This window comes from Malurus melanocephalus, unplaced genomic scaffold, assembly GCF_030028575.1.
Source record: "Malurus melanocephalus ecotype Western Australia unplaced genomic scaffold, MMel_1.1 scaffold_129, whole genome shotgun sequence".
NCBI lineage: Eukaryota > Metazoa > Chordata > Aves > Passeriformes > Maluridae > Malurus > Malurus melanocephalus.
In genome coordinates, this window is record NW_026623361.1 from 1,698,569 (window position 1) to 1,724,819 (window position 26,251).

At 38.8% G+C, this 26,251-nt stretch overlaps 1 protein-coding gene across 1 annotated transcript in view; it reads left to right on the plus strand.

The window, feature by feature from the left end:
* The window catches only part of UNC79 (unc-79 homolog, NALCN channel complex subunit), a 90,892-nt gene that overhangs the window by 23,791 nt on the left and 40,850 nt on the right, over positions 1-26,251 (plus strand). The window contains exons 18-31 of the mRNA XM_057370639.1: positions 29-108; positions 193-341; positions 1,365-1,522; positions 1,864-2,045; positions 3,226-3,427; positions 5,052-5,231; positions 6,332-6,397; positions 10,161-10,447; positions 13,730-13,912; positions 14,624-14,786; positions 17,266-17,418; positions 18,742-19,965; positions 21,705-21,812; positions 26,090-26,206. Coding sequence (XP_057226622.1) covers positions 29-108; positions 193-341; positions 1,365-1,522; positions 1,864-2,045; positions 3,226-3,427; positions 5,052-5,231; positions 6,332-6,397; positions 10,161-10,447; positions 13,730-13,912; positions 14,624-14,786; positions 17,266-17,418; positions 18,742-19,965; positions 21,705-21,812; positions 26,090-26,206 — 3,252 coding nt within the window. The remainder of the gene's footprint in view (positions 1-28; positions 109-192; positions 342-1,364; positions 1,523-1,863; positions 2,046-3,225; positions 3,428-5,051; positions 5,232-6,331; positions 6,398-10,160; positions 10,448-13,729; positions 13,913-14,623; positions 14,787-17,265; positions 17,419-18,741; positions 19,966-21,704; positions 21,813-26,089; positions 26,207-26,251) is intronic.

Below are 26,251 nucleotides of genomic sequence, written 5' to 3' on the forward strand. Positions count from 1 at the left end.
TATTGTCTGTAACTTACGTTTTTAACAGCGATAAAGAATGACACAGAAAGGAAGTTTTGTTATCAGCAACTTCCAGTTACCTTGAAGCTCATATACACTATATTGCAGGTAACTTTGATTACTTGTTAGTTTAGTTTGCATTGTTGGTGAGGTGGTGTTACCGTGTTCAGAGAAATACATCTGTTTACACAGGAAATGTCAAGGTTTGAAGAACCAGACATTCTTTTTAACATGCTGAATTGTCTGAAGATCCTGTGCCTTCACGGGGAATGCTTGTACATAGCAAGAAAAGACCATCCACAATTTCTTGCCTATATTCAAGATCACATGCTGATTGCAAGGTGGGYTTTTATTGCACATTTTTTCTTCATACTTTATTGGTTCTCCAGGTATACATTTGTTRTTAGTGTCAAAGAATTTGCAAGTTTACTATAGAAAATTAGCAAAAGTGGTAGGGAAGTGTGGAAAGATTAAGATATCTGTATAAGAGTTTATTKTACAGACTAATTAAGATGTAAATGAAACCAAGGTCCCTGCATTGTCCATCATGGTTACTCCATCGTGAACCACCTGTTTTGCAATGAGTGAGAGCCTCTCATGTTCAATAATAGCATTACTTGAGGCTGAYGTATCTTCTGAAATCTGCAAAATTAAATAAAGGATATTGTGGARGCAGGCACACAGTTTATAGGGTCTTAACATTAAAGCTGAAAGAACAATAGTTATTTCACCTCATTTTTATGAGGGAAAGGAAGTTTTTTCACTTAGAGTGAATTGGATTGAAGTCTGTGCATTTTAAGATTGTTTTTGGAGAAAGGGACTTTAGCAGAAAACTAGCTGAATAAACATCAGCATGGTGTCTACTGTTCTTACATCTACTTACAGCTACTCTGTATTGATGTCAGTGAGCATCTCCCAAGACTTAGGGTTTTAGCAGACTAGAGGATCTGTCCTGAATCTAAATACCAGCAAATCATAGCATACAACTTATTATTTGTGGATGCACATGATTTGTGGTGCCAAGATAGTTCACATGGCGTAGCTGATCCTGCTGAAACTCCTAATTCATAGCATAGATGTGTTCAATGGCACTTGTCTTGAATTAGGCAAACTTTTTTAATATCTGAAGTGTTTCAAAGTAAGGAATATTTGAACCTGGATTTTCAAGAAAAAAATGCTGTAGTTGCAGATTTTTCAAGTAGCTCTGCTTTTCTACTCTGTTTTTACTACAATCCACTTGGTAGTATCCACATAAATGCCCAGGATGGCTCACGAAGATTTTAATGAGAAGTTCTTTRCATTTAGGAGAAAGGATATCAGAGGAGTGTCTTTTTAAGCAGGCTTACTCTCCTCTGTCTTTCCAGCTTATGGGGAGTTATAAAGTCTGAGTTCTCTCAGCTTTCTTCCCTGGCAGTCCCACTTCTTCTTCATGCACTTTCGCTTCCCCACGGAGCTGACATTTTCTGGACAATCATAAACAGCAATTTCAACAGTAAAGACTGGAAGATGAGATTTGAAGCAGGTAGGTCTGAGAAATGTACTCTGTTTTCTCTTTGTGTCTCTGAAGAGGTGGAGCTTTCTCTGCAGTAACTGAGGAGACCTCTGGTAGATGATGACCTTTCTGCTGCTTTGGAGAGTTGTGGAGATAGTTTGGTGCAAAACTATGGCACAACAGTGCAKTAAAATAAAGGAGAAAATGAGATATTTTGGATAATAAAAATCAAAATTACAACTCTTTCCAGCTGTTTTTTGTTGTTACTTTCTCAACTGTGCATATGTCTAGGAAAGCTGTGTTAATCAGTATATAAACCATTGCCTAAGTGAATATGCTTCTTTTCTTGTCTGGGTGTATGACTGCTACAGTGGAGAAAGTGGCTGTGTTGTGCAGATTTTTGGATATTCACTCTGTGACAAAAAACCACCTGCTGAAGTACTCTTTGGCTCATGCATTCTGCTGTTTCCTGACTGCTGTGGAAGATGTCAACCCAGCTGTGGCTACAAGAGCTGGGCTGTTGCTTGACACCATAAAGAGGCCAGCTTTACAGGTGAGTGCATTACAGGGGAAAAAATACATTCCAATGGGAAGCTGGCTTTTCACCTGGAGTTCAGATGTGCAGCCTTACAGTCACTGCTAATACCTCTTTAGGCAAGCATTATTGGTCTTGGTGCTTGATATATAACCAATATGAATCCAAAATAACCAAGAGAGTCGTGGAATTGAGTCCAACCATAAAAACTTTGTTGGCTGCAGAGGATTACTATTGTGTTTGAAGTGTTGTCGTAGAAAACTGTAAATGTTCTTTTTATTATTTGAAAATAATGYGATATTTTTCAATTAAAAAATGCATTTCAAAGTCTTATGACACCCTGCTGAGCACACAGTGAGAAAATATATTTGAGCAAAACCAAATGTGGTCTTGATCTTTATAAGATTTATTTAGGCATATAACTAAGCAAGTGAGAGAGCCTGCCAATCAGGATTCACATAATTAAATCTAAGCAGGTATGAAAGCAAGATAAGCAAGTTAAAAAAAGTAAACCTCATAGAACAATTCAGTTCTAATTCTCTGGAGAATAGAATAAGTGTGTRTTTTAAAGAGTTCAGGGTTACTGCCTATAAAAACCTGGTAATATTTGTAGTTTTATTCCATTTGGTACCTTTTCAAAATAGTTTCCAGAGAACTTGGGTTCAATGACACCAGTATACTGCCCTTTCATATTTAATGTGTGGGCTTTCTCCTCAAAATTCTAGTGCAAATAACATACAGAAGAGGCAAAATGCCTCTAAATACACTTCACCATGTAATTTTTCTTCCCGTTTGGGCTTGGTGATTAATTATTTTTGTAATTAAGGGCTTGATTCAGTTACATAAATGTAAGGTTTTTCTCATGCAGGCGAAGAACTTTCTCGTGAGCAAAGTACTTCCATGTTGTGTACCAAATATGCAGTAGGATAGAACTTTGCCTGTACCTTTGTATTACTCAAAATCTTAGAAAATTATACATTCAAAACTTGATGCTTATTTATCTTTACTTACCTTATCATCCCATTATTTCAGTARCATTGGTTCTGATTTAAAGGACTTGGTAGAAAAAAGGAGCTAAACCTTGATCTTGTACTAATTGACAGGAGAAATTGTGAGCTTTKGCCTCCCTTTACTTTAAAAAATCCTGAAAAGATTTCATATCTCAGTTAAGTGTTGTTTTTTTTGTTTCCTTTTATAGGGTCTCTGCCTCTGCCTTGATTTCCAGTTTGACACAGTTGTCAARGACAGGCCCACAATTCTTAGTAAGCTTTTGCTACTTCATTTTCTAAAAGCAGATATCCCAGCTTTGAGCTGGGAGTTCTTTGTGAATCGCTTTGAAACTCTGTCTTTGGAGGCACAGCTTCATCTGGACTGCAACAAAGAATTCCCTTTCCCAACAAGTAAGCAGAAATCAAATAAATCTGATCAGTTTTTATCARCTTCTGTAATTTTAACTGCCTGCAAGAGTCTGAGAGAGTAGCAGGTCTCACATGTATAAATTCTCTGAAACTAGCTAATATTTCAGGCCAAAAGAGAATGAACTGAAGAGAGCATTTTTTACTTCCTGAGTACAGATTAGGTTGTGTTCTGTTGCACCTTTGGGTGCAATGTTTTGCTCTTACTAGGGTTTGATTGCCAGCATCGGTTGAATTGTGGTCTGGTTCTGTGATCACCTGCAACCCACATTAACCCACTTGYTCTACTGTGGGTGTTCTGTGCCATGTTTGCTGTTCTCCCAGTCCCAGATCATGCCCAGCCCTGTCCTGTGGTCTGTACAGAGTCAGCCCTAGAAACTGTTTGACCCTCAAAAATGYCCCAGTGTATGGGGGCACAGCACAAGAGATACATGGACTCCTAGAGCCAGTGCTCAGTTAACTATTCTTGCAGTGAACACTGTTTTTAAATATTTGTCCTGTTCATACGTGGCTTCCTGATGAGAAAACAAATCTCCTTCCTTTCGCTAGGGAGAGACTAAAAATTAATTAATGCATAATTTTTTAGCATGATGAATAATTGAAAACTTCCTAACCCAAGTGTTGGCCCATGAGTCAGATCTATTTCCATCTGATTTTCCTGGGAAAGGTGAAAACAGCTGTTTGAACAAGGTGTGTTGCCTCAGCAGCCTTATGCTTCCTTCTCCTTTTGCATGGAACCCAGTGCCTRAAAAAGTCCTGAGTGCTGCTACTGCTGCACGGGAGAGGGGTGGGTGGAAYTGCCAAGGTATTTTTTTCTCCATATGTGAGTATCTTGACCCAAGGCTGCTAATTGCCGCTGTGGCCTTAGGAGGGAACCTTGGCTCTAGATTGTAACACCTCTGGCTGCAAAWGTAGGGCAGTATCTTTAAATAGGAATGTTTTGGAGCGATTTCAAATAAGCAGAAGATAATTTTCAAATTTATTTTTAACYTTTCTCTTTGCCATTTCAAAGACAAGAGTGATGCAAAGGATGGGCTCACTGACTTCAGTCATTCAGATGATTAACCTCAAAAGGTTTCAGTGCACTATMGAGATGAGTATGGAAAAGTTTTGGTGATCCCATTAAGATATGCAGTGATACTGCTGGTAACACCACTATACCTCCATAATCATCACTCACAGGTTTTTCATAATCATCACTCAGAATCATGATGGTAGGTGTAGGCAGAACAGGAGGTTARCAAGGCGAAGCTGGAGGCCATGGTTGGGTATGAGTGAACTAAATGTGATTCATACTTGTGAGATTTCTGCTCTTTTAAATAGGAAGTACTTCATACTCTTTTAGCCTRAAATTCAGATTTTGGTTTCAAGAATCTATTTTTGATCAAGTAACAGCATAATTTTTAAACACAGTTCTGTCTTTTGGAGTTTTCCGGACTTCAGAATGACAGTATGCAAATGAGTACCTGGCAGATGGACCCCTTGGGCCCAAATGAAACTCTCTGGGCTTGAGTGGGACCCRGGGCCCAGTTGCATTTAGCACTTGGCAGCAGTAGGGCCTCCCTGTGCTGTGGAATGAACCCTAACTCGGTCCATTGCATTTGCAAAGCGATCACTGCTGTCCGGACCAAYGTGGCCAACCTGAGCGACGCGGCCATGTGGAAGATCAAGCGGGCTCGCTTCGCGCGGAACCGCCAGAAGAGCGTGCGCTCCCTGCGGGACAGCGTCAAGGGACCCGCCGAGTCCAAGAGAGCGCTCTCCCTCCCTGAAACCCTAACCACCAAAATTCGTTGAGTATCTTTATTTTTTTATGGCACACCTGTATCTTTTCCCCTAGGATCAGATCCAGTTGATGGGTGTAGATTGGAACTGTCAATATTTATTCAATTGGCATAGCAAATTGAGGTTTCTGACTGCTTTGGGCATTGCTCAGATGATGACAAATTAGTGAGTTTGACAAAGAACGTAGACATTATGTCTAGATGTGTCTGTTTAAAATGCCAGAATGAAATGGTCCAAGACTAGTTTGTCTTTTCTAGATCTTAATTTTTATTTGCAGCTAATACACAGTGTGTTTTTCTTAAATAGATACAGTGTTTACAGAAAAATTCCTCYATTAAAATTTATTTATTAATGATAATTATTAATCAGTGCATGCAGCATATGCTAGACATCTTAAAAACATCTGTTAATGTCTCAAATGAGTTTTTGAATATATTCAGAATTCTGTTGTTAAGGAAACAATGTTTGTGCAACGCRTCCTTCCTGCTGGCTTCTGCAGGAGGACCTAGGTGCTGGAAAAACGTGGGATTGTATGGATGCAGTGCCATGCAGATACCTTACCAAACAGAAACAAAGCCTGGCCATTCTCATTTAGAGAATTTCTAAACAGAGACTTTATATTCAAATATAGTCTTTATATTCAAATTGGACCTCTCACATTGCTCTTACCCATATAATAGGAACTGATAAAACTTCCAAACCTGAGTGCTAGTGAACCAATAAATTAAAAGGTAATTTTCTTTCCAACACTGCAATATGTATTCTTTCCAACACAACCCCCCTGTATATTTTGGCATTCTTAGATAATCCTTCATGACCAATTACTGATTCTGCACAGAGATGCCTGTGTGATGACTCTTGTACCAGCAAAACTTAATGATGGAGAAAATTAGAGTTACAGAACATGGTGCACCAAATCTGTAGGGCACACAAGTGACATGTTCCAAGCAGTTACACTCACTGCCTGACAACAGTGCATGAGTAAATGAACATAAATGTGCTAGCACTGAATATGTGTGTAAGGTGTAAGTGTAATGTGCTAAGTGTAAGATGTCAATGCTGCTTTATTAAACAGAGTTGCTCTTGTTTTTTGTTTTTTTTTTTAAGCTGTGAGCTTGACCAGACATGAACAGTCTGCACCAGCACTTGGAGGAACACCAGAGCAAACACCAGGTGGGTTTGACAAGGGAGGTGTGTTTTGATGGAACAGGAAAAGGAAGGYTCTAACTCTGACTTTTCTCCTGAATCGTGAGATAAACTTACACAAGATGGAAGTTGTCTAAATGGCAGAGTGAATCACATCTCAGTACGGTTCCAGAAAGTGTAAATTGAAGCTTTGCTCTCAGTCTGTACTGAAAGCTGCCTCCAGTTGTAAATAATACTTTGGGAAGAGGTTATCCAGTCAGTCAGCTAAGCCAGCAGTGCCTCACCCTCCTGTGTTTCATGGCCCACAAGTAAATATTTGCTAGACTGGCCCCATGGGTCACCTGCTTTGAGTCTGATCTTTGTCCTTYAGATTTTAAAGACAGCAGACCAAATGCTTTTGCCTGTCAGTACTGTAAATTGCACTTGTCTCCTCTGCACGCTTTCAGGTATTTTAAGTCCCTTGTTTTGTATTTACTGACATTTGTCATTACTGACACTACTGACCCTTCTGTCAGATGTCTGTGGAATCGGTAGCTTAGCAGGGTCCGAGTAATCTCTCAATTATTGTGGCTACTGACAGTTATTGTTCTGAGTGTTGTGTAAACTGGTGATTTGRAAGTGAAAAGATCTCAGATTCAGATCTTTTGATGTTCCCTCTACAAGACTTGGAATACTTCCAACAGATGCAAATTCATAATCAAAACATACCAGCTTATTCAACGATCAGCTGAAAGGGAGATACCTTATCACTGTGGGAGCTGTGAAGTGAAATAGGGGAGTTTCTGAATTAGCAGGATATAGCCCTGCTGTGTTAGCCCAGTGAGAGCTGGAAATCAACCAGTTCCTTACAAAACAAATGTGTGGGTTGTCATAGACTCACAGAGGGAATAGGTGATGTAATGATGCAATGAACAGGTGTGTCAGTGGAGGATTGTTCTTCCTTTAATGGCATCATTCACCTCCTACATACTGGGCTTAAAGGAATTTATTGCATAAGAAGTGTCAGTCTCACAGTAGGCATTGTTAGCCATTGTGGTTTTATTAGATGTATTTTGGTATTTCTACACTTTACTTTCCAGGCTCAGGTGATTAAACACCTAAGGTGAAAACAAAGTTTCCACTAAAAATGTGTATTAAAAAAGTTCCATGTACCTAGTAAMTACTGATCTCAAGAAAATGCTGGTAATATGATTCAGAATATGACAGATGATTTGGGAACTAGAAGACTAATTACTGCCCCTTTCCTCCTTCTCAATATTTATTATTTCTTCCTAAAAGCTTAAATGTTTGTAAAAAAAAAAAAAAATTGAGTTTTGATTCATAGTTTTTAACACTGCATTGGCAGTACTGAGCGTATCTGATTCGGCTAAGGAGCTGACTCCTAAATGCAGAATGTACATCTGTTGTAGAAGAACATGTATTTTATACATAGCACTTAAATGAACCAGTTTTCATGCTCATCTGTTCTTTTTAGATCTAAAACTGGCATCTTTGCACAGTCCAAATGCAAGCTGAGTTCAGTGTGCATTCYRTATGGATTGAACAGCAGTATCATGTATTTGTTCCTATTCCCTCTACAGTATTGTGGACAGTCACTGAGAGAATTTAATTTGTAGGAATCACAGTGGGGTTATGAAGCATGAGATAATTCTGATCTGATGTTTTATGTTRCATTGCAATATACCTTAAAGAAATSTGAAGGTAAAGGGGTCTGGTATAAGTGGCACATGAATACAGAGATGATTCTTTGGAGGTAAGGCTAGATGAATTCAGGCATGGTGTCTGTGTATTAACGGGCAGGCTGTGTGTTTGGTGACGTGAGAAGATTTTGGTGAGGGGTGGGGAGGGGGTGTGTGTGTGTGTCTATATACCTTACATAAGCACACACAAATGCACGTGAATTTTAAGGGACCAAAGTTACATTAGCCACTGTAAAGACAGAGCTGTCTTGGTTTTGCATTCTGAGCTTGGATTTAAACAGCCTCATGTGATAGCAGGATACCCTGTATCTTGTGCTGATGAAATGTTCAATTCCAGCTTGGTGTAACTTCAGACTCATTCCAGACAGCAGAAGTTTTCCAGACTCTGAAGATCTATCAACTAAACTGGACTGTAGAGTTTCTGTAGTTATAAACAAATAGTTCTCTGTTGCTGGTTCTTTTCAGGTTTCTACATCAGAAATAAGAATGGGTTTACTGACATTCCATAGATGGTGATCCTTAGTAGAGCTATGACAAACATCAACAAATCAAAAGCTGTTCATTGTGTGCTGCTGTATAGTTTTCCTGTGAGGCTAAACTATGAGAAATGAGGTCTTTAACACATCAGAAAGTATAGTAATATTTCTGGAAAAGTAAAATGTTAGGAAAAGTCCTGGGAAGTATCTGTTAGCTGGTATTAACATTATGAAACACTGTCAAAATGGAACATTTTATCATTGAGTTTCTAAATTATGTTGTTCAGCAAGTGAAAGTAAAATGGTTTATCTTTACAGATTAATCACTCTTGAATTCTATTTGAAGAACCAGGATTTACTTGGAGCCCAATGATCCTTTCACCCATTTAATCTCATCTCCTTCTTTGTTTTGTAGAAAATCTCACARCATATTAMAGAGATGAAAATAAATAGGGGTGAATAGAGCAGTTGAATATAATCTTATGAAAAYTGTGTATTTATGATATAATTCCATGGAAAATTTTAACCTGGGTATAATATTATGCAAGATTATAATATATTTGTAAAAATATAAGATTGTTTCTCAGTTTATGCCCATGAAGCTAAGATTATTTTCTGTGTACATTTTTAATGTGCTTTTGAAAATGATTCTTGCTTTATTTCTGMTTTTAATTATTTCAGAATTCATTTTTTTCTTATTGCATCTGCAAGTCTTGGTCCAGCAAAAGCTTGGGCAGAGAATTTTCATTTTAAAGGAGGGGTTTTAGGTAAAAAATCTCGGTGAAAACTGTCTGGAACAAAAGATATTATATCACATGAGGTTCATTACTTCTTACCCAAATAAGACCAGTAAAGTTACTCTTAATACAAGTGGATCTGAAAATTTYTGCTCCCCATATAGTTTTCATTTGCTCCTGTCAAAGAAATGACAACCATCTYCTATGCTTTGCAAAACAGCCAAAMAAACCTTTGTTCASCCACCAATAGAAATGTAACRTATTTTAAAATTATTTTTAAAAATGACAAACACTGCAGTTTTTCTTGTGAAGAACCTAAGGCAGATGCAGTTGTACCAGCAAAAGAGTCCCTTGTCAGAATAGCATATTGCATTGAGAATATGGGTAAATTAGAATATTAAAATAAAACTACTTCTTTACAAGTTATTTGTAATAATACAAGTTATTTAAGAGAAATACAGATTCAGTATTTCCACTGGCAAATACTAACCACTAACGTTTACCACGACCGATAACCATACGAGATGAGAATTTGGTGGCAGAGGGATTTGATTGATGTGGAAGAATAACAATGTTCAATTTGGCAAAAATGCACTGGGATGGGCAATAAGGTGCTCCACTAAACATGGGAAAACTGAGAAATGGAGTTGAGTGTGCACAGTAGGTGTTTCTGTGCTGTTGGGCCTGAAGCAACAGAGGAACAATGCCCTGAGAAATGCCTGCCTGTCTCCTGCGACTTCATTGGATGTATTTGGGCAGAAGTGGAGAAGTGAACTCTTGAAAAAAATTCTGGTGTATTCTGTACTCCGTTTTCTGGATTTACAGAGTTTAAACAKTGTTTTCCAGTGTCTCATTCCAATCTCTCTTGTGCCTGCAGGACAGCCTTCCCCAGAGAACGATAATACAATAAAAGATCTGCTGCCAGAGGATGCTGGGATTGATCACCAGACTGTGCACCAGCTCATTACAGTGCTCATGAAGTTCATGGCAAAGGATGAGAGCAGCGCTGAGTCGGACATCAGCAGTGCTAAAGCTTTCAACACAGTCAAACGCCATCTGTAYGTCCTGCTCGGCTATGATCAGCAGGAAGGATGCTTCATGATTGCACCCCAAAAAATGCGTGTTTCGACCTGCTTTAATGCCTTCATTGCTGGAATAGCACAAGTAGGTGAAGTCACTCACTATTTCCTGTTGCTATTTATTATTGCCTATTGTTGAAATGATTGTAGCACAGCCTTCTTTTTAGTAAAATAATGGCTGAATGTGGTAATCCTACTTAAAACTTCAACACCTCTTCAGCTGGTGAAAGAATTTCATTCTACTGGTACAGTTGCTACAGTTCTACAGTTGCTGCGTCACTGGCAAAGAGATGATGGTTTTGTGTGCATGGAGGCCTGCAAATATTTCCACTGTATGAAAAATCAGAGACTGCTTCTAACCTCTGCTCTCTTCACTAGCCTTTGAATGCCTTGCTTTCCTCATGAGTATTTCCTCCTTTCTTCCTCAGGAAGACCTGGGACCTATGTATTCTTGTTTTGTTTCCCTGTATGAATGGTCTGTGAACTCAAAATACTGCACTTTGCAGGAGGTTCATTTTTCTTCCTGGCACTGCACCAGTACTTTCTAGTCTCCCTTTYTTAGGGAGTGGTATTGCCATCATGATCCTTTGCCTATCTTGCTATGATAGATGACCAAGCCCATCCTTGCCTGTTCCTTCTTTCTCCATCTTGTAAGGAGGATCATAATTCCTACCTCACAAGCTCTTCTAAGGCTCAGTTAATTCTCACTGATAGAGTAGTGGGTGATACTGGACTGAAAAATGTTTCACACTTGCAGAGTATTTGTATTTGCAATGGAGCATCATCATGACTTCAGTGCTTTTTCCTTATCAGAGTCTCTCATACAGGATTACCTTAGAGGAAGAAGAGGGCTGTGATTTCAGATGTCTGTTGTAACCTTCAAGTATTGCTCAAAGCTATCTTTGTCTCTTCTGTGACTGCAATTCTTACTAGGATTTTCTGGTTCATACATTGGGATCAGYGATTTTCCAAAATAAAATGTGATGTTGACAGTTGGCTAAACTTTCCCAGTTGTGGAGATGTCATCTATATTCCAGCAGGCAAAATACTTGGTGTTAATGCAAACTGAGTAGCTGCAAAAGCATCCTGTTCCATTGTCCCAGAGCACTATGGCTCTGTGTTAAATACCTTAGAGTTGTACAGTTTTAAGTTAGAGTACAAAAGGAGATTCAGACCTGTTACTGTTGTACTGAGAGTCTGGAAGAGGCAGTTCAGATCACAGGGCAGCATCTGCCACATTTTTTCCATGTGTTTTCCAAGTTTGGATTCTCTAATTTCAGTGATCATAATTGACCTGATTTTCAGAAGTATTCCTTACTGCAACTGTAAATATCAGCCCCTGCCTTTCTCTTCCACCTTTAAAATGTCTCGTGAGAGCCAAATTCACCATTTGTGTTTAAAAGCTTTATTATTGAATCCTGGTTCCTTTGACGTCAAAAGGAGTTGGAGACCTTCAGTAGGTCAGGGTGAAATTTTTTCCTTAGCCGTAGGGCTGCTTTATATTTGGAATCACCTTTGCTATCCGAAGATGTGTTTACAGTATGAAAACTTTGTACTGAGCCCTTAAGAGATCTATTTCAGTTACCCTTCTTTCCCAAGCCATAAATACTTTGCTTTCCCCTGTCAGCTTTACAAAGGCTGGGATTGGGTTGGCTTGCTGGTTCGTTGATTTTGATGACAAGCTCGATTCGAGTGGACAGCTCAATAAAATTTTTCTCAAAAAGAAAAAAAAAAAAAAGAAAAATCGAAAGTTTTAGTGAAGTATTATTTTTCCCCATGAAGTCGGGAGTGTTTGGAGCTGAAGCCCGGCTGTCTCTGCAGGGATGGTTTCCCCGCGCGGTGGCGATGTTGCTGCGCTCCTCCTCTCCCGCGGCGTTCATTCCTTTATTCTTCGTTATTTTCCTGCGGCAGCTTGGAAAATGGCTCTGGCTCGGCACAAGGCGTGTTTGCCTTACGCTGTGTGCTCTCTTAGAAGCACTCTGCCTGCTTTGTGTRGATGAGATTTTCCTAACCGTGCTGTGTAACGCGGCCTTGCAGGGGAGGACCACGTTTGGTGATTATTCATCATCTGTTCGACTGCTCACCCTGCATGGAGAGATGTGAGATTCATCTGTTTAGCTCCACACACGCAACAAAATATTTGAGACAGCTGCACATCAAACTAGAGAATTTTACAGGGAAAAACTTGCAGTCAGCTTGTTCAGGACAGAACTCGAGACATGAGTTTAGTGTTTGTAAATTAGGCTCATTTACTTGTTCTAATAAAAGCAAAAGAAATCCAGATGGTGTGTTTAGATATAGAGAGTTCCTAATAAAATACACTAATTCCTCTGAAACTGCAGGGGCATGTTAGATTTTGGGGGTTTTGCTGGAGCTGGCTTGGACTGCTGTTACACCTTCCTGGGTGTCAGCCAGTGTAGAGCAGCATCRGGGCTTTGTGGAGCTTTGTTACAATCTAGTTCAACTGCTGATTTCAGCATGTGTGATTTTAAAAATAGCTCACGTTGGAAGACTGATAGGAAGATTATGAAAAATAGCATTGCRGTTTCAGTTGAAAACCCAGTTGTTCTAAGGCAGTGGGAACATATGGCCTCACTGCACTTTTGAATCACTCCTAGAAGTCAAACACTAGGGCTGGCCCCAGATAGCCTGATGCTCTTCAAAGGTCATGATGGAGGCAAGGTATGTGACTAACAGGAATCACAACACCCTGTCTGCAGCAACACCACTACTTAAGATTRATGAGCATTTTATTTAGAGCAAGATACTTTTCATTTGCTCTATTCTTTGATCCTTTAGGATTTGTGTGCTTAAACTTTCTGCATAACATGTGGACACTTTTACCTTCAATGAAGTGGAGAGTGGGAACCTTGTGTCATTACTTGATCCCAGAATGTGGGGCTTAAAAAACCCCAATGCCCAGTGTTGCAAGCCTGTTGAGAAAAAAGATAAAACTGACAGTACAATGTTAATAAAAGTCCCCAAATAACCAAAATACACAACCCCCACTCTCAAAATTCACAAGTGCATCATGTCTGTTAAAGATGGGATATGCATGATATGGTTTTTTGTATTGAAGCATGATCAACTTGTGCTGTARTACAAGACTATTTCAGCACATTATATTTTATAAATTTGCCAGTGTATCTTAAAATTTAAACTGGGCAGGATGATAGGCTTTCAGAACATCTTTTGTTTCATTCTGGTTATCTAGCTAAAATAAGAAGGTGGCAAGCTGGCAGAAACTGCTAAATGGTAGTGAGACTTCCTTAAAATCACTTAACTAATACGTCGGCTGTATTAATTATCTCATTTTTTAGCACCAGTGGATTTGGTTTTGGTGAGGTAACTCCTGTGTTCTTTTCAGGTGATGGACTATAACATCAACCTGGGAAAACACCTTCTTCCCTTGGTGGTGCAGGTGTTGAAATATTGCAGTTGTCCTCAGCTAAGGCATTACTTTCAGCAGCCTCCTCGCTGCTCCCTCTGGTCCCTCAAACCTCACATTCGGCAGATGTGGTTAAAGGCTTTGCTTGTTATTCTCTACAAGGTGAGTGGTCTTAGCAAGACACTGTCCACAGAAATCAGTTGGAAATTTGTTACAGGGAGCACCTAAATGTATGGCAAGTGAAAGGAACTGTAAAGAGCACTTTTCATTGATATACTGACTGCATTTCATTTCAATGTCTGAAATAGTTAGGATTTAGTCTGTGCTGCTGACTTCATCTGTGCTTCTGCAGTCTATAWTGTCTTTCAAGTGTTTACCCGAGAAAGGAAAATATGGATTTGAAAATAGGAAAATGGTATGTGAAATTCCAGTGAGGACTATTTTGAGTAACTTAGTTTTAAAAAAAAGTAGTGATTTTAAATGGGGGAGTGTGTCAGTTTAGCAGTCTGTAAACTTTGGTTGAATGATRTCTTTTGGAAATGCTGTTAAAATGTGATACATTTATGCACTGAAATGGAGCTGAGAATACTTTTGATAAGCCTAACAAATTTCTAGCAGGTCTATAGGGCATACAGGGATTTGCAGGCACTAAATATTACTAATATGGCCTTCTAATGTTTTATTAAAATATTCCTGTGCACAAAGCTGACAACAGTCCTGCTTCTCRTGATGTATTTGGAAATGTACAATCAAGGGAAAGCAGTGGGCATCCAGCTGATAATATTACTGTAATTTTTCTGTTTTACTGCCTAAATATTTATCCAAGGAGAAAAGTTAGTTTTTAAGCTGAAGTTTTTCTCTTTTGCTGAGCAGTACCCCTACAGAGACTGTGAAATCAGCAAGATTGTACTTCACCTAATCCACATCACAGTCAATACCCTCAACGCTCAGTATCACAGCTGCAAGCCGCATGCAACTGCTGGTCCTTTGTATAGTGACAACAGTAACATAAGCCGATACAGTGAAAAGGAGAAAGGTACTTTTAACACTCTAATTTGTATGATAGTCACTGATTTAATTCATTAAACCTTGCAGATGTTGTGGAAATGGGTAAATATGGTCTGAACTTTAGAACATAGTACTTGGAACTGAGTCTGAAGTGTGACTTATCTCACCAGCTGCTGTAGTRAAAGACATTCTCAGCTGCTCCACAGGCTGAGCAGAGCACAGTGGTCTCACATCTCTCAGGGGAGTGTATCTTTGACTTAATGGTTCAGTCACCATGTCTGGATAGTCCTTGGCCTTTTCTGTGGCAGTGCTAGCTGATCATGCTAACACACAAGGTTACTACTTTGCCTTTTAGCTGCTTATTTACTATTTACATCTTCCTTCTCAAATGGCCTTCATAGTACGCAGGAAGTTGTTGTGAAGAAAAAATCCAAGAAATTCTCTTGTTTTCATGTCAGTACCTTTTCCTCTTTTGATGCTTGTTGCTTGTGAAAAGATATCCAGCAAAACAAGAACATAACATTTCGTTTACCTGAACACCCTATTACTCTGCTCTAGCAAATTCAAGCACCCTTAATGCAGATTTAAACTATATATTGCATATCCTCACTCAGTTGGACATTTTGTATTGCTAGTAGAGGTCTAAAAGGGTTCAGATAACTGTGGCCTTACTATGAATTTATCTTTGTTTTGAGACAAGTTAAWGACTTAATTCATAATGACTTAATACGCATTTATAAAGCGCATTAACTTCCAGGATTGATTTTGATATGTTATTGAGACAAAGTGAGGTGCCCAAGTATCCAGCTTGTCTAATACTGGTTTCCTGATTGGCCTTGTGTTTCACTTCATCATTGTTCCTTATGTTTACAGTAAGGGAATAATATTTACTTGCTTTCCAAGGCTTTTGTTAAGGGCTTTGGGCTGCACAGAGGTAAAGGACCATAAATTAGCCAATTTTATTCTGTAAATACTGACTTAACCATAGGGCTTGTTATCCTCCTTTGTGGAATGGCTGCAAAAAAAGGAGAATTTGGAAAAATTTTCTTCCACCCACAAAAAGCAGCCAATGTAATTCCATAGGRACTTGGAAGGTTGAAGCCTTTCCCACCTTTTCTAAGGAGACCTGTTTAATCTCAGGTCAGGTAGTGTGTGTGTGTTGCTGTCATCATCAGAGGTGATGTTTAGATAATGAACAGATGAGGATTTCATTGTCAGGCAGGAAGAATTCCTATGCTAAAGATGTATTTCCCCACTATTGAACTTTTTTCCTAATTCTTCTGCCAAACTTTGTTATGGGGATCGTGAGTGTTGTGGGGATCAAGTGTACAGGCTGCTGTGGAACTGATGATAAATATTTTGACAAGAAACACTTGTTGCTAAGGGGAGGAAGAAGTTACGCGTAGGACATGACATTAAAAGCAATCTTCTAATTTATAACAACCAATTCCTGTAGAAATTCGTACTGTCAACTTTGACTGGTTTTTCTGGATTCAGCATTTCAATTCAGTATMTTGTCCCTGATGCCTTGAGGTGGCAGTTTCATAGCTTCACATGTACCAGCAACTTTTTAGCAATTTCAAAGCTGAAGATATTTATGTCCCATKTAAGTCTAAAGTTTTTGTCTATTCTAGCTCTTTGACTTACTTGCCCCTTCACTCCCAGACACCAAATGCATTTCCTCTCCATATTTGCTTGCTAGAATGAACAAGGCAAACTTTGTTTTTCTTTTAGTGCTCTGTTTTCTTTATTCTTCCAGTAGTGTTTCTTATTTCCTTGGAGATGAATCACTGGACATAGAACTACAGAATGATTCCACATGATAGATATGGATTTTTTCTTTATTTCTGTTTGGGCTTTTTTTAATTTTTTTTTAATAGCCATTTCATATAGATGATGCAGCATTTTTTTTTTTGATGGATAAATAGATTTGGATCTTTCTTTCTCTTTGCCATTTTTATCTGTCAGGGTTCAGATCATAATGTTTTGCTATTRTAACTTAGATCAATAATTTCATAATGCCTACTCTTAGGTCTTATTCTATTGCTGTTACCATTACCAGTTTTCAAAGATTATCCATTTTGTTCTTTTTTCACTTTYGTTTTTGGTGGTTTATTACTCACCTTGTAGTTCTTGTTCTAATTTTCTTCTTCTTCAATTTATAATTTCCTACTGAGCACTACAGAAATTGTTTACTCAAGTCAGTGTCCCAGTCTAGTGTATTTTTTTTCATCTAAAGAATCTGTATTATTATCAGTGGAGAAGATCAACTTAGAATGGTAAAAGCTTTGTTAGGGTTTTGTTGGACTGTAACCCGTTTTTCACTTATATCTGACCTCAACTCAAGATATAACAAGAATGATAAAGTTAAACCTGAAATACAAATTTTCTTGCAAACTTAATTTTTCAATTCAAGTTTAATTGACATTAGCTAAGGTTTTGTTACATAGACTGCTTTTCATTCAAGAAATTGCACTCTTTTGAATAAAATGTTTTTCTTTCTCCAGCAGAGGAAGACAGTGTTTTTGATGAATCTGATATTCATGATACACCAACTGGACCTTGCAATAAAGAGTCTCAAACTTTCTTTGCAAGACTGAAAAGAATTGGTGGCAGCAAAATGGTGAAATATCAACCAGTTGAGATGAACGCTCAGAGAAGTATGAATTGTTTTGTTGGTATAAATTCATGCAGAAATACAATTTCCTACTCTCAGTTTCAAGCTACCATCTTTCTTTGTAGAGTTTGTTGCACTGCCTGATTTTAATATAACTTCTCTGTCTGACTCTTAAGAACACTCATTTCCCTGAATGAATTGTCATTCAGGAATCTCRAAGTAGGCAGATTCCAGTACTCCGTAATAAAAGTATCTAAAATCAGCAGTTGTTTTCTGAAACATTAAGCTCTTCTAAATTAAAAAACATTTCGAAGTTTCTTTTAAATTTTCTTCAGCCATTGGGCTAAACATTATTACTCAAATTAGTTTTTTCCCAGAAATTGATTTTGTTGATAAGGTGGGACTCTACGGTAAGCAAATTTGTTGTTGCTGCTGCAAATATTACAGTTTTCTGTTGGCAGAAATGGTCATTCAGGGTTTTCAAAAAATAGGAACTACTTTGATTTCAAATTTAGGTATCTGAAATTAATAGCCTAAAAAAAAGTAGAAGAGATTTCTACTACCACCCACCTGTCTTTTTTTTCCTTTCAGATGTTTGCATAGTGAAGGGGGAGTGATTCTGAGTAGAGCAAACACTTAAACCTTTATCACTGTTTTTTCTGCATAGTGATTCATATGTGGAGTATTTTGAAATAYGGGGATATGAATGATTAGGAATATCCCATTTACATGTGAAAATATGTAATTCATAATGATAATAGCAATGGTGTTAATCTTTTGAATTACTCTCAATGAGTGTTCACATAGCAGTGCTCACTTCCCTAGGATGAGGAGGGAGGACTGAGTGCTGTGGTAGCTGCTGGGTTCTGCTGGGTTTTAGGATCACCAGGGAGAAATTCTCTGAACATCAATCTGATCTCAGGCTTGTGCTGCAATATCCTCACTGCCAATASTACCCTTGCTTCTTGAATCAGAAGGATCCTTTCTAAGCCTGTTCTGCTGCAGTAAATAATACACAGGTTTACTGCATGCAGCCATCCCAAGTATCTGTGGAAATTACATGCCTGTGCCACCTTCTTTCAATGCACAAGGTTAAACAGTCTATCTTCAAGGCACATCTGTCCAGGAYGAATAGAATTTGGACAGTATTTAGATAAACTCTACTCTCCAAATAGCAGTTTTTTGTTACCATTTGTCGTAAAAATCAATGTAATTTGGCTCTGTGGTTAAAATAAAATGCAGGCAATTTTGACCAATACTGGGTTTGTATTTAAGATGTCAGTCATGCTGAATTGTGATATAAAGATGAAAGTATCTACCAGAAGTCTCCAACTGAGGTAGTATTAGCTTTTTCTGTTTTGATCAGGTGAAATAGAGCTGGCTGAATATAGAGAGACGGGGGCCTTACAAGACAGTATTCTACGCTGTGTGAGAGAAGAAAGCATTCAGAAAAAAAAACTRCGCTCTCTAAAACAAAAATCTCTTGATATAGGGAATGCAGACTCCCTGCTGTTCTCATTAGACGAACATCGCAGGAAGTCCTGCATAGACCGGTGTGACTTAGAAAAGCCTCCTGTCCCTGCTGCTTACGCCACCCACAGGCAGAGCGATTACGGACGGTCTCGGCAGAACTCTTCCACTAAAGCTGAAAATRTAGATGCACAAGAAGGTCTTCCTCATACAGAGAGTTTCCAGGAAACAAAAAGACCTGTCATACCAGAGGTTAGGCTAAACTGCATGGAGACCTATGAAGTGAAAGTGGACTCRCCAGTTAAAACTGCTGGTCCCAAGGAAGATTTAGATCTGATAGATTTGTCCTCTGATTCGACATCGGGCCCTGAAAAGCATTCAGTGCTCTCCACTTCAGACAGTGACTCTTTAGTCTTTGAACCACTTCCTCCTCTTAGAATAGTGGAGAGTGATGAAGAAGAAGAAACAACAAACCGGCTCAATGATGAGGTCTCTGGCAAAACTGCTGTTTCATCTCCTTCAACTYCTATCAATGTGTCTGCGCTCAGCCTCAGCACAACTCCACTGGTGCAGTTCAGCATTGAAGATTGCTCCAAAGACTTCAGTTCTAAGGACACAAGCAACAGCACTTCAGCAGGAATAGAGGAGGTCATTTCCACTTCTCCCAAAGATCAGAAGGACTCTTCAGAGTTAGTTAAGCCAGAAGAATTTCAGGACATGTCCTCTGGAAACTCACTAACACTGAAACAGAAAAGGGACCTGCTGCAGAAATCATCTGCCCTTCCAGAAATGTCCCTTGATGATAACTCTGAGCTCAGTGTGGAGGAAATTAAACCCAGTGGAACAATTCCAAGCCCAAATGTAAAGACAGTCCTTATTAAAGTCCCAGAAGATTCTGAAAAGCAAACAGAAAGTGATAAACTTGATACCAATACAGAGTCTGACACCGAACAAAACACAGAGCAGAAACAAGAAGAGGAGACTGAGGAGTCAGAATTTAAGATTCAGATTGTTCCTCGSCAGAGGAAGCAGAGGAAGATTGCTGTGAGTGCTATTCAGAGAGAATACCTGGACATTTCCTTCAACATCCTTGACAAGCTGGGAGAGCAGAAGGAAGCAGGTGAGCTCACTCACCCGATCAAAAAGCTTATTTTTTCCTGAAGGTTTTAGTAACAGAGCCGAGTAAGGAGATGTGTGTATATTTCTAGTGAGAACATGGGTATTTATAGCATCTGATGTGCTAGCTGAGTGCTTTCAGGTGTTTGTTTCTCACAGAGAATGTGCTAATCATTCATGTATGATGAATGTGTAAAGGGCCCATTTGAAAAGGAAGTGGTGTTCTGTGACAGAAATATTCATTCTGATATCCAAGTTAGGGAATKAAACTCCCTGTCCTCTTTGTGCTGGGAGTCAGAAAAATGGTCCTAATTCTGTGCATTTTATCCTGCTAATCCAGTCCATGCTACACTGATTCTCTTTGGTGTAGTGATTTTTGGCCCTTATTTCTTTTGCCAGCATAAGRCAGTGGAAAGCAGAATGGATTCCAAAGTGCAAAGCTGAGCAGGTTGTAGACTTCACAAGTGAGAGCACGTGGAATTAACCACTTTGCATGTAGACATAGGCATACATGTGTATTTTTCTTTTATACACTAAAACCTGTTTGTAACCTTTTTTGTACTGGGTACCCACAAAGTTTTCATGGCCTGTGTTTGTTAAAGATTTCAAATTCAAAGATGGACARTCCTCTGTGTACCCTAAGTTTTTCTCTAGGTGATTTCAATGCCAAGTTTTGTTACTAAGTCTTTTTCAGGTGGAAAGAAAGTGARCTTTAGCTGTTTCCTCAGATTCCTATTGGATCTATCAAACAGTTAAAAAAAAGTATATGCTGCTGCTTTTAAAATTCTGTGGCTGGTGKTTTTTTTCTAGTATTTTTCAGTTAYTAGAATTTTRCCAGGTTCCCTAACATATTAATTAAAAAGGACCRAATCCTTCAGGCCTCAGTTCTTTGTTGCTATTGAAGTGAAGGGGAATATTTATTCATTTCTGACCTAGCTTTTTAAAAAATTACTTCAGAGGGAAGCACAGCATAATTTCTTATTACGACACTTCACTTTTACAAGGTGAAATTGTTCTGTGTAATCAGTTACACTGTTCCCTTTATGTTTCAGGCCTGTCGTCCCATTTATGGTTCTAATAAGCTGAAAACTACTGGAGCTTTGTAAAAATTAAAGAGAGCTGAGCGCTTTTGAACCTTTCACATAGAGAAGCCTGGTCTAGAAAGAATTGTGCCATTAGACTCAGTGCTTTTTTGACTATTAATAAGGGCCAGTTTTCATGCAGTAACAAACACTGTCACCCTTGAAATGGTTTGGAAATTCTGAAACACCACATGGAACCTTTTAATGCAGAGTTTTTAACGGAATCTTCATTGCTGACCAAATGCTAGGTCAATAGCATCATGAATGAAAACCGATGATATGTTGGAGTTACAGCTTTTAAAACCTGCTAATCTGTCACTTAAACTAACTTTACATCAGTGTTCTCTCTCTTATTTCCATGTTGGATGTTGCAATAATCACTTTGTGAGTGGGATCAATATCAAACTCTGTGTGCATTTATTAGTCATGATCTCTAAGGATCATAGAGAAATCTACTCTAAAAAGTGATTTTAAGAAATAGATCCCTGTGCCCCTATAAAAATTCTTATGACACACACACTGAATCCTTTTAAAACTTCTGGGACTGCCAGATGGTGAATAGATGACTTAAGTGATGTGGAAAGAGCATCCAGAGAGAAGAAAGATGAAAAACCTGGTTGATTTTAAATGCTGAGTATTTAAGCACAATTTTCACATGCAGATCCTGCTGCCAAAGGACTTTCAACACTGGAAATGCCAAGAGAGTCATCGTCTGCACCAACCCTTGAAGCAGGTGTCCCAGAGACAAGCAGTCACTCTTCCATATCAAGTAAGTTTACCTCTGATTTGAGGATGAAATCAAAGTTATGGTATTTGTGCATCAGATGCATATCATATATGATAAACTGTTTCCTCTGAATTCCCTTGATTCTTGGAAGTACCGTTGTTTTGGATATCATTAGAGCTGTTGAATCTCTGATGGTCAGCAGCATTTTAACAGTTGTACCTAAAGGTTTTCTCTTGCGACATGACAAATTTGACAAATGTGGTTTTCTTCAATTAAAGTAGGTAGCAGCTAAAAGCAGTAATTCACTAAAGCTGAATGTTTATTTTCCCCTGTGAGAAAGCATTGTCAACTGTCAGTGCACAGAAGCTGAAGATGAGAGTCCACAGGGCTGTTGCTACGGCCTTTGGTCCATTTTTTTCTGTACCTTAGAAACAGAAAACTCTTGCAATTTTTGTGAAATACCTGGAATGCCACTTCCTCAGCACCTCGCTGGAATATGGCAACTCTTTATCTGAGACTGCCATACCCATTTCAATTGAAAGTGAACTATGTTCACATGACACATGGCTTAACACAGCATGGGAAGATAGGATGTTAAGGGGGTGGTATCTTGGAACACTGAACAAAATTCACAATGGTGTGTAACATCTGAAGGCTAGTGGAGCAGAACTATGGCTAGTGAAAAAGAGAAGAGAAATTACTTCCTTTGATACCAATGAACTACTAGCTCGGCTCAACTGTCTTGCAGAACTTCGGTTTCAGATTGTTGTAGGAATGTTAAATTTTAGTTTCTGAAATCCACCATCTGCTGATTTGATTGTAAGGGGTGTTTGACCTGTTAAAGGAAGAATGTTATTTTAGACGTGCTAGCTGAGTATCTCCCCAGTTTCCCCACAAAGGTCATGTGCATATTATGGAGTGCATTTGWTGGCTGCCTGATGATACAGATGCCACTTACTAAAGCAGCTGAAGAGATGCCAGTTAAGATCTATCTCTCTTGGGTTTAGCTTAGTGCTAGGGGTCCCTGTAAATTCCAATATATGAAACYTGGAATAGCACCTGTATGATATTGAGCCTACATTCCTATGTAAATATTTCTTTCCTCTTCTTTGTGTGCCTCAGTTTCCAACTGCAAAAACAGATATGAATGCTCCCATTGTGTCTCATACATTTAGACTGAAATGGTTTTAATCTTCTACTATGTGCTTTTACAGTGCTTYGCATAATAGGCCCCGATCAGGACTGTGAGCACAAGGCACTTCTGTAACACAAATGGGTAACATTATTTGTAYAGCCAGTGCCTGGCCACACAAAGTATCATTGCATGACATCATTGACTGCCACAGGAAGATTTTGCCTTTGAACATCTTTGAGTAGAACATTTTTGAGTAGAAAATTCCACAGGAACAGCAGGATTGACCAGATCAGTAGATAACGGATGAAAGAGTTGCCAGCCACTGTGTGAAGGTTACTGATCTTCTAATGTGCTTGCTAGGGTTTTTGTGGGAAACCTGATAGAGGAAAACTTCCCTCCTGTCGTGGTTTAACCCCAGCTAGCAGCCAAGCCCAGGCAGCTACKCACTCACTCCCCCACCAGCAGGATTGGGGAGAGAATGGGAAGGGTAAAACCTGGAAAACTCATGGGTTGGGATAAAGACAGTTAAAGGGAAGGCAAAAGCTGTGCATGCAAACAGGGCAAAACAAAGAATTAATTCYCTGTCTCCCATGGGCAGGCAGGTGTTCAGCCATCTCCAGGAGAGCAGAGCCCTATCACAGGTAATGGTGACTTGGGAAGATGGAATCTCACACTCARAATGTGTCCCCCGCCTTCTTCCTTCCTGCYCCCCACTTTATATACTGAGCATGATGCTKTGTGGTCTGGAATATCCCTGTGCTCACTTTGGGTCACCTGTCCTGGCTGTGTCTCTCCCCAGCCTCCCATGCACCCCCAGTCTCCTCACCAGCATGGCAGTAGGAAAGCAGAAAAGGCCTTGGCTCTTTGCAAACCCTCCTCAGCAATAACAAAACCATCTCTGTATTATCAACACCGTGTTCAGAACAAATCCAAAACACAGCCCCATATCAGCAACTGTGAAGACAATTGACTCTACCSCAGCTGAAACCAGCACACCCCCCTTTGCCTCTAATCAGTCACAGGCATGAAAAGTCGYATGCTGGTCCACAGCAATCAGCCCAGCTCTGACTTTGTTCAAGGCCTGGCAACTCTGATTTTTTTTTTCATTTTAGATTTTTTTTTTTTCATAGCTCTCCGGTAGTTTGGTTTTTGATTTTTTTTTTCTTGTCAATATTTGAAATAAATGCTGCCATTGAGAAATCAGGTACATAATCCTGGAAATCCAAACCTGCTCAACAATAGCCTGATTATGTGAAATATGCATGAAATTTTTTTAATTACAWTCACAAAAAGCTGTTAAGAAAATTCAAAAAGATCATTTTCTCTATTTTGACAATCATCTGCACTCCAAGCAGTCTTGTCAGTTCTAACATTAATTGCTGCTCTTTTATCAGGAAATTCTGTGCTTGATAAAGTGATAAAGCATCTATTTAAAATCATTGCCCTGCAAATGATGGAAATTCTAATTTTCTCCCAAATTGCTGTGAAAGCCAGCTGCAATATAACTTTTGAAAGTGAAAGATGGAGTGGTCTCTTGGTCTGGTTCAATTCCACAAGTTCAGTTATACCAGAACTGCTTTGCAGAAATGCTGTACTTGGGCCAAAAATAGAGTTTAAATGTACTTTAAAAGGATATAACTGAAAAGAAAATAATGAGGAAGAACTTAAATATTTCATTTAAYAAAATAATTTCAGTGTGCAAATTTTCTCAGAAGTATTTGTTTTGTTTGTTATTACTCAAGGCCTGTATTTGTTTTGWTTTGTTTTTGAGGGAGTACTCTGCTTACTCTGAATTTTAAACTCTCTGCTAGAAAATGAGTAGAGCAAGTTTAGGAGAAACCACTCAACCCTACAGAGCTTTCTGAAAGTTGCAGTTTATCCCTTATCTGTGCTTCTTTATCACAGTTAATAATGTTGAAATGCTGTATTTAATTTCACAGTTTAGCTGGATACTTCTAAATTTTAGAATGGAACTACCCGATAATTGGTGGTCTTTTTAATGATGTTGAATGTAGTTGCAGAKAAAAATGACCATTGAGAGATTTTTTTGCTGCCCTTACTCTAAGGCCTTGAAGAAGAAAAAACTTAAACCTATACTTAGGGCAACATTTTAAAAGCTTTCRTGGATAATTGTGTCAGTAGTTTTACAGGCCTTGTTCAAGCAGGGCCTTAAAACTCTGTCTTCATACCGTGAACAGTGATTTTAGGTTCAATGGATATTACTCAGACTCAATTGTCCAAGTGAATGTATTATGCTAATTTAATTTGGATTTTCTTATATGGACAGAGAAAAACATAAGACAATCAGGAGTTATGTATGATCTCTTTCTTCCTCATTTAAGCAGAGAAAATATGTAGAATGGTTTAGGTTGGAAATTAGCTTTAAGATCCTTGAGTTTTACCTAACCCTGCTGAGTCCATCACTAAGTCATGTTCCTAARCATCACATTGACATGAACCAAAAGTCTTAAATTTTATGTCTCCCTTATKATTTTATTTTGAGCATTATTCAGTGACATGTCTCATAAATTGATCTTTTAAAATAAATAAATAGTTGTATGAGGAAAATTGAATGCTTGTTGCTTGATAGCTCTCTGTAAGAAAACTGGCAGTGAAGTTACAGAAGGGTTTCATCTTCAAAGGCTGCTGGCTTCACACCTCAGCAGAATGTGCAGGTGYTGTGCCTCAGGGGTGGGTATGTAGGAGGCAAGTTCAGGTTATGCCACCCAAGAAGGATTCTGGTTGTATGTAGTGTCAGTGAATTTGTTTTCCCAGGGTCAGCATGGACACTGCAGTSCTCTATACCTTGCTAGGAGGAGACTGAGTTTCCTTCCTTGCTGCATTGTATGTGGGTGAGGTTCAAATSTACATTTATTGCCTCTCAGCATGGGAATTTTGGGGTAGAATCTTAACACTTCACAGACAGCAAGTCTTTTGATGATCTTTCATAATATTTGGAGGCAAAAAGGCACTGACAGTTGACACAATGAATCCAAGTCACTTCTGGCTGGTGGCATTGGGACCAGAATTGTACCCTGTGCATATTGGCTTGAGCAAGATCCTTAGATCAAGCTGACGTTGTCGTTTCAGTRTTTATATCATGCTGGCTTGTAAGATCAGGAAATGAGAGTAGTTTTAAATGTTGTCTGAGCTCCTGAAATCCTTTTGCATTTCTGACTTGCAGCTCAGTTCAGACAAATGAAAAGAGGCTCTTTGGGAGCTCTGACAATGAACCAGCTAATGAAGAGGCAGCTGGAACACCAGTCTAGTGCTCCCCACAATATCAGCACTTGGGATACTGGTGAGCTGCATTTATTGTTCTTTATTTCTATTTCCTAAACCAATT